The sequence below is a fragment of the Myiozetetes cayanensis genome, unplaced genomic scaffold (assembly GCF_022539395.1).
Source record: "Myiozetetes cayanensis isolate MyiCay16 unplaced genomic scaffold, myiCay2020 scf10, whole genome shotgun sequence".
Lineage (NCBI taxonomy): Eukaryota > Metazoa > Chordata > Aves > Passeriformes > Tyrannidae > Myiozetetes > Myiozetetes cayanensis.
This window is the reverse complement of record NW_026086605.1, coordinates 34,365,432-34,381,688: the sequence shown is the minus strand read 5'-3', so window position 1 is coordinate 34,381,688 and position 16,257 is coordinate 34,365,432. Positions and strand designations below refer to the sequence as shown.

At 51.9% G+C, this 16,257-nt stretch overlaps 1 protein-coding gene across 1 annotated transcript in view; it reads right to left on the bottom strand.

The window, feature by feature from the left end:
- Nucleotides 1-16,018, bottom strand: part of CDH23 (cadherin related 23) — a 180,299-nt gene extending 164,281 nt beyond the window's left edge. Inside the window, exons 1-2 of the mRNA XM_050305693.1 lie at nucleotides 15,952-16,018; nucleotides 11,624-11,701 (exon numbers count right to left, since the gene is read on the bottom strand). Of these exons, the coding sequence (XP_050161650.1) occupies nucleotides 11,624-11,701; nucleotides 15,952-16,018 (145 nt within the window). The remainder of the gene's footprint in view (nucleotides 1-11,623; nucleotides 11,702-15,951) is intronic.
- Between the last annotated feature and the right edge of the window lie 239 nt (nucleotides 16,019-16,257).

Here is a 16,257-nt window from a genome sequence, read left to right as displayed (position 1 = left end):
CATTATCCAACCACCTGGGGCCACTTCCACTTGCACAAGGCAGTGGGTTTCATGGATAACAGGGATGAGCCTATGCCTGGTGAAGCAGGTCCCCCAGCTAGCCCTTGTCCCCACCCCACAGCATCCTCCAGCCAGGGCACTGGAATATTGATGTTCCGTCTTGTTCGAAAGAGGCTGCATGCAGATCCAGGACAAGAAAGCATTCCTTCATTTCTAGGATCAACATCCCAGTGAAAACTGCCCCTCTGCTCACCTGGATGGTGCCACTGGATACAGGATGCAGGATACACAAAGGGCAAGGCCAAACCATCTGCAGTATTGCTGGTCCCTGGGGTGAGCCTTAATTTCTGGGGGACGGGGAGTACCACCACTGGAAAATAACTTCTCCAGCAGATTCCAGTTGATTTTACAGCAGGATGCCCACCACGCACAGCAATTTTGGCTTTCACATATGAACTAACCAGCTTTCTGTGAAGCCTTGAGCCTTTTCTCCCACTCTGCTGCTGCTGTTTAGGAAGCTGAAGCCAGAAAAGCCGGGCACTCACTGCTGAGTATAAAGACACAACCAGCAAAATCTGTCCCTTATGGAAAAGGCACTGGAAGAGGAGAAACTTTTGAAGAAAGAAATCCTCCCTTGATGTCTGTAATGAAGATATCTCTGGCCATGTCAGCCCCAGCACTGCCCTGTGCTGCCCGAAGGATCAGTATTTTTAATTTAGCCATAAAGGACGAGGTTAAAAAAACCAGTCAAGGGCCAAGAGCTGGAAATTATTCTCCAGGCTATTAACTGCATTCAAGACTCTGCCACACACATCCCATAGAAGTCCCTCACAGGGTTTCTTACTGCACAGCATAAGATATGGGGCTCTGTGCCATGGGATGGAGGTGAGACCCAGCAGAAGCAAGGCAGGAGAGAGAGAGTCCACATCCCTCACCGAGCAGGATCCCAAAAAGCTGCTCCCCAAGAACCAGAGGTGTTGCACCAAGGGCCACAACAAAGCAAAGGTTAAAACACTGGGAATAGAGACATGAAATGTCACAGGAGCTACTGAACTGCTCATTCCAACAACTCCCACAGTGTTTTTGAGTGAAATTCAAAGAACACAGATTTTTTTTTTTTTAACAACAACAAAAAAAGGAAGGAAATCAGCAAATCGCATTTTAAATGCTCCCCCTCCACACCTTGCAAGCCTGCTCTGCTTGCAAGAAACAGGATGTTGTCTCTTCTTCTTCAAGGTGTGAAACGAGCAGCGTGTAAAGCAAAATAGAAGAAACACCCCTCCACTTTGCAACCTGGAATGCAAAATCAAGCTCCTGGCTTAAAATCCAGGGAGGCAGGAGCCTCCCCTCTCTCCTAGGAGGCACCTTTTCTACCCCTATCTGCCAAAAGCTGGCAGCAGAGCATCCCAGCACTTGGTGAGGCTCACTCTGCTGCCAGCACTGCGTAAGCCTGGAGGATCCTGCCAATTTTTATGGCTCCATGAGATCACCCTGTTGCAGCATGATGATACCAGCTTGGAATTTTTCTTCCCCTTGCCCTCTCCAAGAGAGGGCCTTAATTGTGACTATTTCCCCCACCCCACTGAAGTACGAAGTGGCTTCTGCTCTCTTCAAGCTGTCCCTGCCCACCCCGCACCTGATGGCACTGCAACGATTTTTCCAAGAGAAAGAAGAACCTGCCAGTCCAAGGAGATGTTGTTTTCTCCACCCTCTATGCCCCTAGGAAAGCTGCTTCAGGGCTGGTGGGAGAGATGCTGAGGCAGGATGGCACCTCCTGTGTGGTCCCTTTGCTTCTTGCCTTACCAGCCCACTACACCCAGTTGGACATCCGTGCTCCTCCGTGAAGGAATGTTGTTTTATCCGGCAAGGATGTGTTTAATTTGACACTGCTGTCATGTGGGGAAAGGTGCCTTTCCAGAGTCAAGGTTTTCCGCAGTGCTGCTACTTATTTTACAGTCTTCTGCCATATCTTATTTCTTCCCCTCTATTTCCCAAAATCATCAGGAACAACCATCAATCTCTGCCTGGGAGGACGCTCCTCGCTTCTCCCCACACCCCAAATTGTAAAGTCTCCCTTGGACCTTCCACATTTTAAAATCTTTTTTTCCCCTCTTATTTTCAAATTAACTGCTCGAAGCCAACACAGCAGAGCAAGAAACGCCACTGCATCACCGCTTATGAAAGGATATTACATTCCATAACACCAGCTCTCACCTCAAAGCTAATAATCAATTAGAAAGGAAAAAAAGAGAGAGGCTTCTCCGCATTCAGGCACTGAATCACCCCCCTAATTGCAGGCAGGCAGCGAGACAACCTCCGTGATACAATCCCAGAGCCTCGGCGGAGCAGGCACCTGACAAAGCCATGCAGATGAATGGAATAAAATTGAGTTACTAACCATTAAATGTCAAGTGTTTGAAATCTTTCCCCCTCGCGTACCGAGCAATATTAATAAATCTTTAGGAGAGGGAGCGCGCGGAGCTTATTCACTGCTCTGACCACCCTGCAAACGGAGCAGATGTTTGCGTCGAGTTGTCCAACAACGCTGTCTCCGGCTTTACTTCCCTCCCTGAGTGTTTAATTCAAAAGCCATCAATGTACCAGAGCAGTTTGACAGGAGGAACCAATTTATTAACTCCCCCTGCCAATCAAGCACATTAAGCCATTCAGAGGCAGAAAAGGTGCATTAGCACAGGTTGGAGATGAATTGGTCTCAAAGCCGGGAGATGGGGAAGGGATGGATTGGCGCCACAACACCGAGGTGACCCGTGGTCCCCAAAATCACGGGAAACGTCATAAAAACAAGCTTGCCTGGAGGTGACCCCACACAGTCAACACAGCAACATCTCCCACCATCCTGGCCCCAAACAGAGGATGCTCATGGGGATAAGGGTAGGTTTCCAGCCAGGTACTTCCCAACAGCGGGAGTGCCACAGTCCCAGTGCCACAGCACCTACGTGCATTTCCAGAAGGACTCTCTCTCTTCTACCTGCTGACTTCAATACTGGACTGTGGTGGTTTTCCATAATGAGGACCCGCTAAGTGAATTTTCACGTTTTAATTTCTTAGATAATTTTGACACAGGTAAAAAGAAGATGGACATTTTTTACCCTCTTTTGTTGTTGTTGTTTCTTTGGGAATTTTTGGCTTGTTTTACACCGGGTGGCAACAACTGCCAACCGGTGGTGATGACAAATAGTTTCAAATTTTTTATTTCTTAAAGACAAGGGTTTCCACAGTGACCAACTATGGCAAACTTTATCTAAAAGGTTAATTTTGTACAAGTCTGAAAACTGTGTAAAAAGAACCAGTAAGGGTATCATAGAATCATAAAATGGTTTGGGTTGAAAGCAAGCCTGAAGACCACTTTGTTCCCATCTCCCTGGCATGGGTAGGGACACCTTCCACTAGATCAGGTTGCTCCAAGCCCTGTTCAGCCTTGGACACTTCCAGGGATGGGGCAGCTGCAACTTCTGGGCAACCAGGGCCTCACCATCCTCACAGGGAAGAATTTCTTCCCAGTATCCCATCCAACCCTGCCCTCTGTCAGTGGGAAGCCATTCCCCCTCATCCTATCACTCCAGTCCCTCTCCAGCTCTCCTGAAGCCTCTTTAGGCACTGGAAGGGGCTCTCAGGTCTCCCTGGAGCCTTCTCTTCTCCAGGTGAACACCCCCAGCTCTCCCAGCCTGGCTCCAGAGCAGAGGGGCTCCAGCCCTCCCACCACCTCACCCGGCTGCCCTGGGAGCTGGCTGTGTGCCTCCACAGCACTCCAGGGATAAACTGAGAACTGTGCAAGCAGCTGGATGCCAGCCCATCTCCAAACCATCTATCCCAGCACCTGTCACTCAGCACACCTCCCACCTCACCCAGCCCCGGGCTGGGTGGCAAAGCAAGTCGAGCTCAGAGCGTGACGTGTGACGCTCCATCGCTCCCCTCCAGCCTGGCACCAGCTCCTCCTGAGCGCTGGGGAAGGCACAGGAACGGCCCTGCCTCCCCCCCATCACATCCTCTTGCTTTGCTCCTCAGTGAAGGAAATTAGCCAGAGGGTGGTGGAGCAGATCCAGCTTGCAGATACCTCAGATGAACATGCTGTGTGCAAACACAGAGGGAGGGGGTAATGGAGTGTTGGGAGATTTTTTTTCCCCTTCTTTTTTAGGCTCCCACAACCCAAATGTATCAAGTTTCTGATAAGTGCATTTATCACTGCTGATCACAAGCAGAGCTTGTTTTTAATGAGAGCCCATTGATAGACTCAAAGTGAAGTCACAGTTCACCTTCTCCACCAAAAATAAAAATTATGAGTGTGTGCAAATGCAAGCATTTCCCTGCAGTACAGGGAAATACTCTTGGCTCACAATACATTCCCTTATAACATTAATACCTCCACAAAGATACACACATACATAGAGTCTCCTAACTTGAATAAATACACACATATCCATACATACCTCCTTTTCCCTTGACCCTGTGTTTTTTGCCTTCCTATGCTTGTCTCACATTGTTACCCCTGCTCTATACCAGGTTTGTCACCTGTGCTAATGCCTCCAATCAGCCAGGAAAAACACACAATTTAACAGAGCTAGGATGGTATCGACATCCAAGCCCGGGCATTCCAGAGGAACAAGGAATGGGGCACAGCCAGCAAGAAGCCAGCCCTCAAATGAAGTCCTACAAACAACGCTGTGCAGATAATTAGTGCTGCTGAAGTCATCCCAGACATAAAAAAAAAAAATCACCCCAGACCTCATTACCAAACTCACACATCTTTCTCTGTGTCTTTGGAAAGAGCTGAGACCCCGTGCAAGGGCTCAAAAGGTGGGGAGATCAAACCTTCCGCTGGTTTGACGAGGCAGTTGCCAGAAGCAAGGTTACCCTGGCATGTTAATGAATCCATATTGCAAAATACACTTTCTTCCTTCTCCCTCTCTCTCTTCCCTTCTTAAACACAAGCATTAACGTTACTGCCTATTAGCAAAGCAGATATGAAAGCTTAAGTGATTGATGAAGTGATTAATTTAATGACGCAGGGTTAAGGGTTTGGGTGGGAGTGGGGCCTTTTTATTTATTTAATTTTTTTTCCCCCTTGAGTTTCCCGATGTTGGGAATAACTAATTTTCTAGCCTTAAGTTTTCATTAAGGATGCTCTACTTTCTGCAGCTCAACAAGTAATTTCATCAATGGGCCTTCTAACGACAAGCGATGGAAAAAAGGGCTTGAGTTCGGAAAGCTGAGATGCCCTTCTTAAGTTCTCCTCAAATAGTGCTGTTCATTAGGGTCGTTCCCACATTTAAAAACAAGGCTGCTCCTTCACAGAGCACTGGAGAATCCTGGAAATTTAGTTTTAAGCAGTAAACAGCCACTGGGTGATAACATCACTTTCCACTATACTGAAGACAAAGGAGACAAGGTGATGTGCCCACAGCCTCCCTTTTCTGAAGGGTAGTCTCAGTGGTGTCCAGAACAAAGCTTGTGAGGCAGGTTTCCTATTCAAAAACATGCAATCTCTGTGGCAGCCAGAGACTGATGTATTCCTCCGGAATGATCCTTTGGAAAAGGCCAAATCAATTCTGCCGGCTGCACACAGGCACACACCCCTCAGGGGTGATGAACAAGGACTTGCCACGCCGCCAGCCCACCCAGCAGGAAAGACAAGGGGTTTAGGGTCTCCTCCCTATGCTTGCCAGCTCACCTTCTCTCTGTCAGATGAGCGAGAGCAGCTTTGTGGGGCTTTTACCATTATGAACACCTCGCTCCCTTGTCAGTCCACAAGCTCTGTAACCAGCCACAGACCAATTCCCACCACACACTTGCCCACTTTTGCTCTGTGCTGGCCTTCCCGGCTGGGGATTATTTATCTGCAGCACTGTGGTTTCACCATCAGCTGGAGCTGACCCGAGGCAACACCACCACAGCAAAGGGGCAGACAGCCTCCCTTGCTCGCTTCACAGAATGGTTGGGGTTGGAAGGGACCTTCGAGATGAACTAGTTCCAACCCCACTGCCATGGGCAGGGACACCTTTCACTATCCCAGGTTGCTCCAAGCCCTGTCCAGCCTGGCCTTGGACACTTCCAGGGATGGTGCCTCACCACCTCCCTGGGGCTGCCTGTGCCAGGGCCTCAGCACCCACTGGATAAAGAATTTTCTCCTAATATCCCATGTGACCCTGCCCTCTGCCAGCTTTAAGCCATTTCACTTTGTCCTGTCACTCCAGACCCTTGTCCAAAGTCCCTTTCCCACGTTCTTGGAGCCCCTTTAGGCACTGGAAGGAGTCTCCTCTTCCTCCAGGTGAACATCCCTCAGCTCTCCCAGCTGGATCCAGACCAGAGGGGCTCCAACCCTCAGAGCATCTCCATGGCCTCCTCTGGACTCGCTCCAACAGCTCCATGTCCTTTCTGTGCTAAGAAAGGCAGCACTGTAGGGGGGTCTCACTTGAGCAGGGCAGAGTGGCAGAATCCCCCCCTCTCCTGCTGCCCACACTGTGGGATCAGTCCAAGGCACGGGAGGTTTTTGGGTTCCAGCACACACGGCCAGAGCGTGTCCAGCTCTCACCCACCTCCACCCCCAAGTCCTTCTCCTTGAACCATCTTGACTCTTATAAGTCCAGCCCATCTTGTAGTAACCCCACCATCAGCTACACCTGAATGCTGGTCTGGCTGAAAATCAGCTTTGCAGACTAGATGAAAAACCCTTAAACAAAGAGATCTCACCATGCAGCACTGGTGTTGCCGGGGTGGGAAAAGTTCTCCCGGCTCTGAGCTCTCACCTTCCCCCCACTTGCACATTCCCACCTTGCCTTCCTGACATGGCATTAGCTTTCCTCTGCAGCGTTTCTGGAGCTGTTCCAGCAAACTTAACACACACACAAAAACACAGGGGTAGTTTTCCCACTACCAGCTCAGCGCAGCCCTGGCTGGAGCTGGTGAGGCTGGACGAGGGTTTAATCCACTGCACAGCGAACCTGGATGGAGCACCTCTAAAGGGAAGGCAGGGGCAGCACCGGTGCAAAGACGGCACAGCCACTGCTTTAACACACATTACATCTTTGCAGTCAAGGAGGCTTTTCCAATCTCTCCATCCACTCCACCACCAGGGCCGCCACATCTTCCAAAAGCGCCTTCCAACTCGCCAAATTTTGCCAAGAGCCAGCCTACCTTGTATTGTTCCCAGAAGCTGTCGCCCCACCCCGCGCTCCCGAGGTGCCATGTGCTGCTTTGCCCCTGGAGGCGTTAACCCCAAGCTTTGAGTCCCACCCTCTGAGCCCCACCTCCCTGCTCTGCAATTAGCACCTCATTAACAGCACGCCCAGGGTACTTTCTGGTCCTGCCTCTTGCGACTTTTAACCCCGTGGTGCACCGACATCAAGTACTAAAGCTAAAAAGAGAAAAATTAATTTTGAGCAAGAAGGACACAAGAGCAGCAACAGCAGCGTATCCCTGCAAGAGTGGGGAAGAGGCCAGGGAAGGGAAAAGGGTCCCGTGGCTGTGCCGTGTTCAGATAGCCAGCCCATCAAAAGCCATCCCCAACAGATGGCCCCCAAGCCTCATGCATGGAGATCTGAGCTCTGAAACGCTCTAATCGGCCCAGAAGGATGCAAGAGACCAGAGAGCCAGCATTTTTTTTTTTTTCCTTTTTCCTTCCCGTGATGCATTAGGCGAGTGCCATGGAGGAGCCCAGATGTGGGATCAAACAGGTTTAGCCCGTGCCCAATACCACGCAGATAACCATATCTTCAGCAGCAGCTTGAGTGGCCCAGCACCCCCGGGGACCTTCCCTGGGTGCCAAAGCATCTGGCTGACTGTCCAGGACCAGAGCACTGCAGCAAAAGGATGTGCTGGAAGAGAGGATTGCTTTTGGAAAGGACGGATGCAGCGTGTGGAGGGTGGCAGCCTTCCCTGCCTGGAGAAGGAAAGCCTGGTCCTCGCCTCGGATGGAGAATCAAGTCAAGTCATCCACAAATATCAGAGGGATGTGCTGCCTCAGATCCACGTGAAGAGTCACCAGCCAGAACCCTGCCTGCTAAATACCATGTTCCTCTTTAGTTTTCTTGCGAAATAACTCTCCATCCCAGCAGGCATGAGGTGTCACACGCCAGCCTACACCCTTTCATCACCACCAGCCAACAAAGTACACCCACACCTCAGTGCTACTCCACTATCCCTGGCTCCTCTTAGGCTGCAACAGCCTCAAGGGCACACTGAGAGCCACAACTTGTTGTGAAAAACCAGGACACAACTCCATGGGAAACGTCCAGTACGGCTCATTTTGAGGTTAAGTCTTAAAAAGAGCAAGGTTCAGCTCTGCCCTTCCAAATTTAGTGGAGAAATACCCAGAGCCACGGTGTTGCTCAGCTCAGCAAAACCTGCACTTAGCAAAAAGGGGGCAGAAGCGACCCCTTAAACTCCCTGTCAGCCATCCATCCGCCTTGCTTTCCAAACACGGGGAACTCAGGGGATGGAGAGCACAGCCCGTGCCTCCTGGGAGAGGCAGGGAGGCAGAGGGAAGGAAAAGAGGGTTCTGAGCAGCAACCACAGCCCCGGTCACTGCACACTGTGCTGAGCCAGCACCGCCCAGGGCTGTCGCTCTCAGCAGCCCTGACTGTGGGACTTGCTGAGCTGGGGGTTCTCCTCGGCCCTGCACTGCCATGGGTTCACACATGGGACAAGATGCTGAGGCAGCCAACTTCAGGGGACCCAGGGCTGAGCCTCCCACCAGTCACTGGAGGCATCCCAGTGGCTCTCAGGAGAGCCTCAGCTGTGCACTCTGCTGCCCAGGAATAACTCAGGGAATCAAGCAGCAGCCTTGGAGAAGTCCCAGGAGAGACCAGCCCTCCCACCTGCCAGCTGTCAGCAGCTTCACCAGCATCTTTTCACGCTCACATTGCCCAGGGGATGCTCATCCCAGTGGGTTTCCCCGTGTCATGCACTGCTCAGGCTTTACAGAGGACACCAGTCCTTCACAGAATCACAGAATGGTTTGGGTTGGAGGGGACCTTAAAGCCCATCTCATTCCAACCTCCTGCCATAAACAGGGACACCTCCCACAGGTTCTTAGAGCCCCATCCAACCTGGCCTAAGATTCAGATTTACTCCTAGTTTTAAGCAAGGCATGTGTTACCAAGGTCTGACGAGCAGGAGGGACACATTGTCCCCAGTCCACCCAGGTGACTGTGTCCCTGACATGACACGGCCTGAGAGCAAGGCCAAGTGCGTGTTATCACCTCAAGTGCAATGGTTAAAGCGTTTCCCACTCTTTTAAGACAACATTATTCCAGTGATGCTAAAATGTTATCGCTAGGATGAAGGGAAAGGGGAATTGCGCTCGTCTGAATGGCCTCTTTTGTCATGCATTTTGCAAGGCGTTGAGGCATGAAAGCTTTCAGAGAAACTCGGGTGAATCCAAGCTAGGTGGTTATAAGGCTAGTTACAGACCTGACATGATGGATCATCTTCATTTTCCCGTTCCTGTCCCGCTCGCAGCAAATCCATTTGCTGGGCAATTAGACTCCAGTCATTACATTATGCTAAGAAGACGCTCCTTTGGCAGCAGGAGGGACCCCAACCAGGAGAAGCCCAGAGTGCTGCCTGCCCATCCCCACCTGCTGACAAATCCAGGGGTGCAGGTAACCCCAGCGGCGGCAACGCCCTCCCAGCTCACATCACACCTCGCCAGGGCACTCCAGCAGCTCACCTGGCATTCACAGCCACACCACTCTCCTTTATCCACAGCCCTCCAAAGGGTTTGGGATTAAATAAAATGGCCCTTGGAATGATTTTGCTTAAGGCAATGAGCAGCACAATAAAGATGGACAGTCCCTCTCTCTCAAACTCTTCCTCCAAGGGCTGTTAACCCCGGTACTCCCACTTTCTGAGTAGAACACATGGCGACACGGCTGCTGGCAGCTGGCCTGGGCTCTCTCAGGGCCTCCTCCTGCCCATGCCATCACAGCCTGACCAGTCATCATCCCTCCTCCTCATCCTCCTCTCCAGGCATCTCCCCCCATCTCCTGCAATTCCCTCCCAGGCACCTTTGCCTTCCAGGAGCTCACATCTCTGAATCCCTCCACACTTGTGTGTGTGTGTGTTCCCATTACTTCTGGGTGAAATAACTGACTAGAGGGTCAGTCCACCTGAAAATTGCTCTCCCCAGACCTAAATGAAACAGATGGGCATTGATGATGTTTTGGGAGAAATTAATCAGCCTGGACCGGCAGCAGCGCCAGCAGCTCCCTCGGCCCAATCTCGCCTAATGAATTCTGAGCTCTCTGTCTTAATAGCTCCTGACAAGACTAATTTACTCTTGTAAGTGATTAGAGGGGGAATGATCTCTTAATTGTTGCTTAAGATCCCTTTCGGCACAGCAGGCAGCGAGCAGGGAGCTGCTGGGTTGGGTGTGAAGCAGGGCTGAGCCCGGGGATGCAGTGGGGAGGGACAGCACAGGGGATGGGCACCTGAACAGACCTCAAAAAAAAGGAGGCACCTTTGTTTTTTCTAGGGAACAGGCGCCACGTACCGTTCTGCTACTCACACTCAGGATCCAAGAAAGGTGTTTCCAGACAATGCCTATTTTTTTTTTTTAAGTTAATAAGCCTTAACTCAGGAAACACCTACCCACAGCAGGACACACAGAAACACCGTTTGTCAACTCTTTCCAGGCTGACATTTCTCTCCAGTGCATCTGGAAACAAAATCCCAGGGTGCCAATATTCTTAAGAGTCAATTATATATATACGGTGTAACACAAGGTTTAAAAAAAAAAAAAAAATTCAACCCCCAAAGTAATTCCAAAAGCAATTTGACTTGCACAAGGTCTCACTGGAAAGCAGACTGTCAGAAATCTTCCCCTATTTTCTGACAAAATAGAAGTTCAGTCCAATTCCCATAAGGCATTTCAAGCTCAAGTACCTGGAGAGCAAGGTCTTCCTTGAGTGAGGAAGTGTTTCCATTAAGCTGTTCCCAACCAGTTCTCCCTCCTTCTCCCTTTCCAGGACTTCTCCCGAGGATGCACCTCTGTGCAGAGCTACCACCCAGGAGCCTCCATCACCTATCCAAACTTGCTACCAAGATTCCACGTCTTGCCTGCTTGCTCTGACGCCACCCTAAATGCCACTCAGCAGGACACCATGGGTTGCAAACATGCAACCAAGGGGACTCCAAGACAGGGGCAGAAGGCTCAGCTGGAAGCCCTGGTTGAGCTGAGCAGTCACTAGAGGGGACCTCTCCCGTATCTTCCAACCCTCTGTGACTCTGGGGATGACGTGGGTGCAGCAGGAGCCCTTTTTTTGGGAGGGTGCTGCTTGGGCTGCAGGCTGGAGGCAGCAGCAGATGCGAGAAGGGGCCTCCACAGCCTCCATCCCAGCCACCCTCCGCTCCCAATCGATTCCTCCCACATTAGAAGCCAGTCACGAGCCCTGATTGAAGACCACAAGTTTAATGGACTGAGAGCCTGGAAAGGCGCCAAGAGTGACCGGGTCGATTTCTGCATTTACTAAAAACCAATCCCCAGCTAAAGAAAGAAAGAAAAGCTACATCTGTCAATCAAAACAAAAGCATTCCTTCAGTGCTTTTCCACGGCAGGGGATGGCAGCAGCAGACACCCCCCTGCCCACGGGCACGTCCTACTTACCCACAGGTGTGTCCTCATTGATCAGCAGGTAGGTGTCAAAGAAGTAGTTGATGAAGTATGGCAGCCGATTGCCCTGACCTGGGGAGAGGACAAAAGCAAGGAGTTATTTCCCTGGCATGGGCCAGCACGGCTGGGAGAGGCTCGGGAATGCACGCAGGGGACCAGGCTCGTGATGGCGTGGGGTAACCCAGAGATGGGGGGACAGCAGGACAGAAAGCACCACGAGGTCCCCCAGAGAAGCTGGCTGGGGAGTCACTTCCCTCTGCAGGCCTTCCTGGGTTTGGTATTTTCCTGTGCAGGGTGGAGGCAGAGGGGAAGGGGGGAAGCCGGCAGCTCAGGGACCAGGAGCATCAATTATTGTTTTACTGCCTGATTAATGCCTTCGAGAGCCTTTCGCCTCGTCAGCCACCCCAGCAAACCCCCTGCACCTTCCCTCTCCCATCACCCAGTCGCCCTTCCCTCTAATTGCCTCCTTTCACCTTTAATAACCAGGCTCACTTCTTTCCACTCCCTTTTCATGGAGCTGGAAGCTCCGAGCCTGCCCCCGGACCGCAGCCTCATTAGGTGACAGAGTCAAGTGCAGAGCACGTAGGAGAACGACAACTGTAGCCTGTGAGCCAGGGAAAGAGTCAACCAGGAAAGCTCTACTGTTTGAGGGATGCAGGGAAAAAGGAGGCAGGAGAGAAACAACGATTTTCCAGGAAGGTTTGGCTGAGTGCGCTCAGCATCCCACTTTCAGAAACAAGGACAAGACCAAGTTTCCAGCATCTGCTTTGCCTGCCCAAGCTCCCAACGGAGGGAGATGCTCCTAAGACCTTTCAGACGCAGGTCCCAGGTGTGCATCCAAACAAACCCGCTCGGGGAGACACGGGCACAGGATGGGGGGAGCAGCCCAAGCTCCTCCAGGGCTCCCCCTGTAACAAGGCAAGGATTTTCAGCGCTGCCCTCTTTCCCGAGGCACCAGGTTGGTTAAACACCTTGAGAAGTGGGAAAGCACTGGAGGCAGTGCTGTTGCAAAGGCACATTTAAATCTCAGCCTTTGGAGTTAAGTATCTGGAAAGAAAATGAGAAGCACCCTACGAAGTGGGTTATTTAGAGCTAAGGGCATCTCCAGGGGCTCCGGAGCACCCTCGTCACTGGCTGCCACGCTGGGGCCAGCAGGCTCTGAAAGGGGCAAATGAGGCTAAAACACCCCAAAGCAGCCCCTGGCAGAGAGGACTTGCTTCTGCAAACCCCTCTGTTTCAAACTACATTTCTTAGTATCACCACTAAACCCAAAAATAAACTGCATTTTCCAAATCTCAGCTGCAGCAGGTGCTGGGGGGGGTGTCCAAACCACCCGGCATACAGGATATGTGTGTTAGGAGAGGAGAGTGAGTGGTGCCTGAGAGCTGGGAAATGCAGAAGGAGCGTGTGGAGGCAGGACACTGCTTTGGGCTGCAAATCCCAGGATAAAGAGCAGGGCTGTCACTGCACTGCCAGAACTCCAAAGGGCAGTGTGTGACGGGAGGAGATGGAGGGAAAGCATTTGGATGCTACAAAAATATAGGTCATGTTGGCAGATGCGTTCTGTGATGAATGGAAGACAGCCCCCCAAAACAGCAAAGGGATGCTGTGGCTGAAGCCACAGCCCCATCAGCCCTGTCTCCCTGGTCAGTCTCAACACACATCCCAACTACAGCTACTTCCACCTCCCCCACAGCCCAGACCACTGCCAAGGGCTGCATCCATGGAACTCCTGCAGGAACTTCTCCCTGTCTCAGATGTGGCCACGAGCTCTTGCCCCCATAACCTGGGTGCTGCCGAAAGGTACCGAGCTGCTCTGCAAAACACAAGGCTCCCAACACGTGTCCTGCTGCCCAGTTTAGGATGGTCAGGAGTTTTCCTTTCACCTTCAACCCAGAGTTATATCAATGTTCTCTTGGCTTTCTTGACACCTGCCCTCTCACAGAAATTAATCTGGAATCACAACAACTGCATACCAAACACCCTAAAACCAAGATCACGCTCTCCCAAAGGCACCACTGTGATCCAGCCATCACCCTGTGGCTTCATCTAGTGGATTAGCAGCTGGATTTTCGTTCTGGGAGACTGCCACAACCACCCAGTTATACTCTGGGATGTACCACCCACCCCTGTAGCTCTCAACACAAGGAGGGGTCCCCTCAGCACAGGAAGGATGTGGATCTGCTGGAGCGAGTCCAGAGGAGGCCATGAAGATGCTTCCACCCCTGGAAGTGTCCAAAGCCAGGTTAGACGGGGCTTGGAGCACCCTGGGATATTGAAAAGCGTCCCTGCCCACGGCAGGGGGGTTGGAAGTTGACAATCTTTAAGGTCCCTTCCAACCCAAACCACTCTGTGATTCTAACGTGGCTCTTTGCACAATGGCAGAAAACCATCGCTTCATCACACACTCTTGTAACCCTTTTCTGCTCCTTCACAAGTTGCCAACAGGCTCCCAGGGATCACAATCAATGCTGTTTTGATGTTCTGGGAGATTTTCTTCCCTGCAGGTGTGTCTTCCATGCCTGCTCCACGTTACCCCTGTAAAACCTGCTGATGGCTTTGCCCTCCAGAGTCAGCACTCACATCCTTGGCCATTGCATGGCAGTCCTGGACCCCTTAGTCCCTCCTAACTTGAGGGGATGGAGGCTTTTGCTCATCTCCAGAGACTGCAGCAGTAGCCAGGTAGGAGCAGAGAGACCCCACTGCCAAGCCAGAGCTAAACCAGCCTCTTCCAAACACTCCAAGCCCACTCAGGCTGCACTTGTGCATTTACCCTGCTCATGGCTTTGCCAGGAGCTTTGTAAATCTCCTGGGAAGAGGAGCTCCATCACCTGCAGTCCCCAGGGAGCATGGCAGGGCATCCACACAATTCTCCCTATCCCAGGCACAGGAGCTGTGCCAGCACTTGCTTATCAAGGGGATGACAACCAAGCCATGGGCAGGGTTTAGGAGAGAAGGACTGGAACACTGCTCAGCTGCAAGCCTCCAAATCCCTGTTTCCATGTGCTGCCTCTCCAAGGCTTTGCAGTTTGTTATCGCAATGAAGGAGCGAGTCCCCAAGCCCGGCAGGCAGAAGCCACCACCCCACTTCCAATGGGACACACTGGACACTCGTGGGAAGTGATCTCTCAGGGGCCAAAGGACTCTTGCTGTGTTGCCTCTTTTTACTTATTTTTCCCCCTTCCAGAGGAGTGACAGGGCAGTTACCCAGCGAGGCTACACTTGATCCAACGCGACACCGGAGGGAGATTGACTGAGCTTGTCAGTCACAGCTAATGTCATCCACTGACTGCTTAATCAGGCTGCCAATCTGGGCAAGCCATCTTGAGGCTTCAGGAGGGGAAGAAAGAGGGGGGAAAAAAGCCTTTATTCCAAAGGGCACAGTGCTATCAAATGGACACACACTCGCTATTGTTTATCAGCAAGAGCCACACAGGCAAACTCCCGCCCAGCCGCCCTCTCCCCCACCAGCACCCAGGGGTTTTAGGCCATTCATGTAACAATCCAAATTTTCACGGGGCTTTGCTGTGCGTTTCCAGCACTTATGCACCCTGTGATATGCCAAAACCTGTCCCGAAAGGCACATTTTCTACACCAAAAGTCTCTTCTCCCAACCAGCTCCCTGCCAGAAGCCCCCATGCCAGGGAAGTCCCAGAGCAGCAGTGGGAAGAGAGCTGACTGTGAAGGCTCTGCCAGCCCACAGTCCTGCCTTCCCTCCATCTGGAATTAGACAAGAGGTTTTGCAGCTTGGAGAGGAGTTATTTCCCCCAGCATATATTAAAGCACAATTCAGGTAACAATTCTGCTGCTGAAAGCAGAGGGAGAGCCCTGCCAGCAACACCTCTGCTGCCGAACAGCTAACAAGCTTCTGCTTCACATCCTGCCTGTGATCACTCCCTCCAGGTTTCTTTAGGTTTCATTTACATAAACTGACCTAATGCCAGGTCCACCACCAGCTTTGACTTGGTCAATCCACACCTTTAAGTTGCCAAGGGCTTCCCACCGAGATACACCAGGAGCATCTAACACTGCTGGGTTCACCAGCACATCCATCCTCCTCCAGAGCTCTTTCCAGTCCCACCTGCTCTCTCCCAGGAAGGGCCACCTGATGCCGGGTGTGCAGGCAGCAATGACTGCAAGAAAAGCAGGAGCACGACGTGCAGGTCCCCAGCACTTTACGGGATGGAGACAGCGATCTGCTTACCCATACCAGCCACATCCCTCCTTCACCCCAGCAATGCTGCTTTGCACAGCCATCAGGAGACCACAAACACAGCAATTGTCACCTCTGTTCCTTGCAAACACGAGCCCTGATGACTCACCCGGACAGACCAGCTCCAGGAGCGAGAGGAGGAGCAGCAAGTGGCCGGCGGGAGCGGGACGCTTCATGGTTCCTGTCAAAGAACAAAGGCAGGGTCAAGTCCAGCACTCCATGGATGTGACCTCATCTCCCAAAAACAGGCTCGGGGCCCCAGGGGACACTCAGGACACACCAACGCTTTGTTTCTCGGGTCACGCAGCCCCAGCCACCCCCCTGGCGAGCGCCAAACGAAACCAGGATTAACCTGGGGCAGGTGCTCCATTTTTCCTTTCCCCACTTTCCAAGGGCTCCTCCGGCGCGAGGGGAC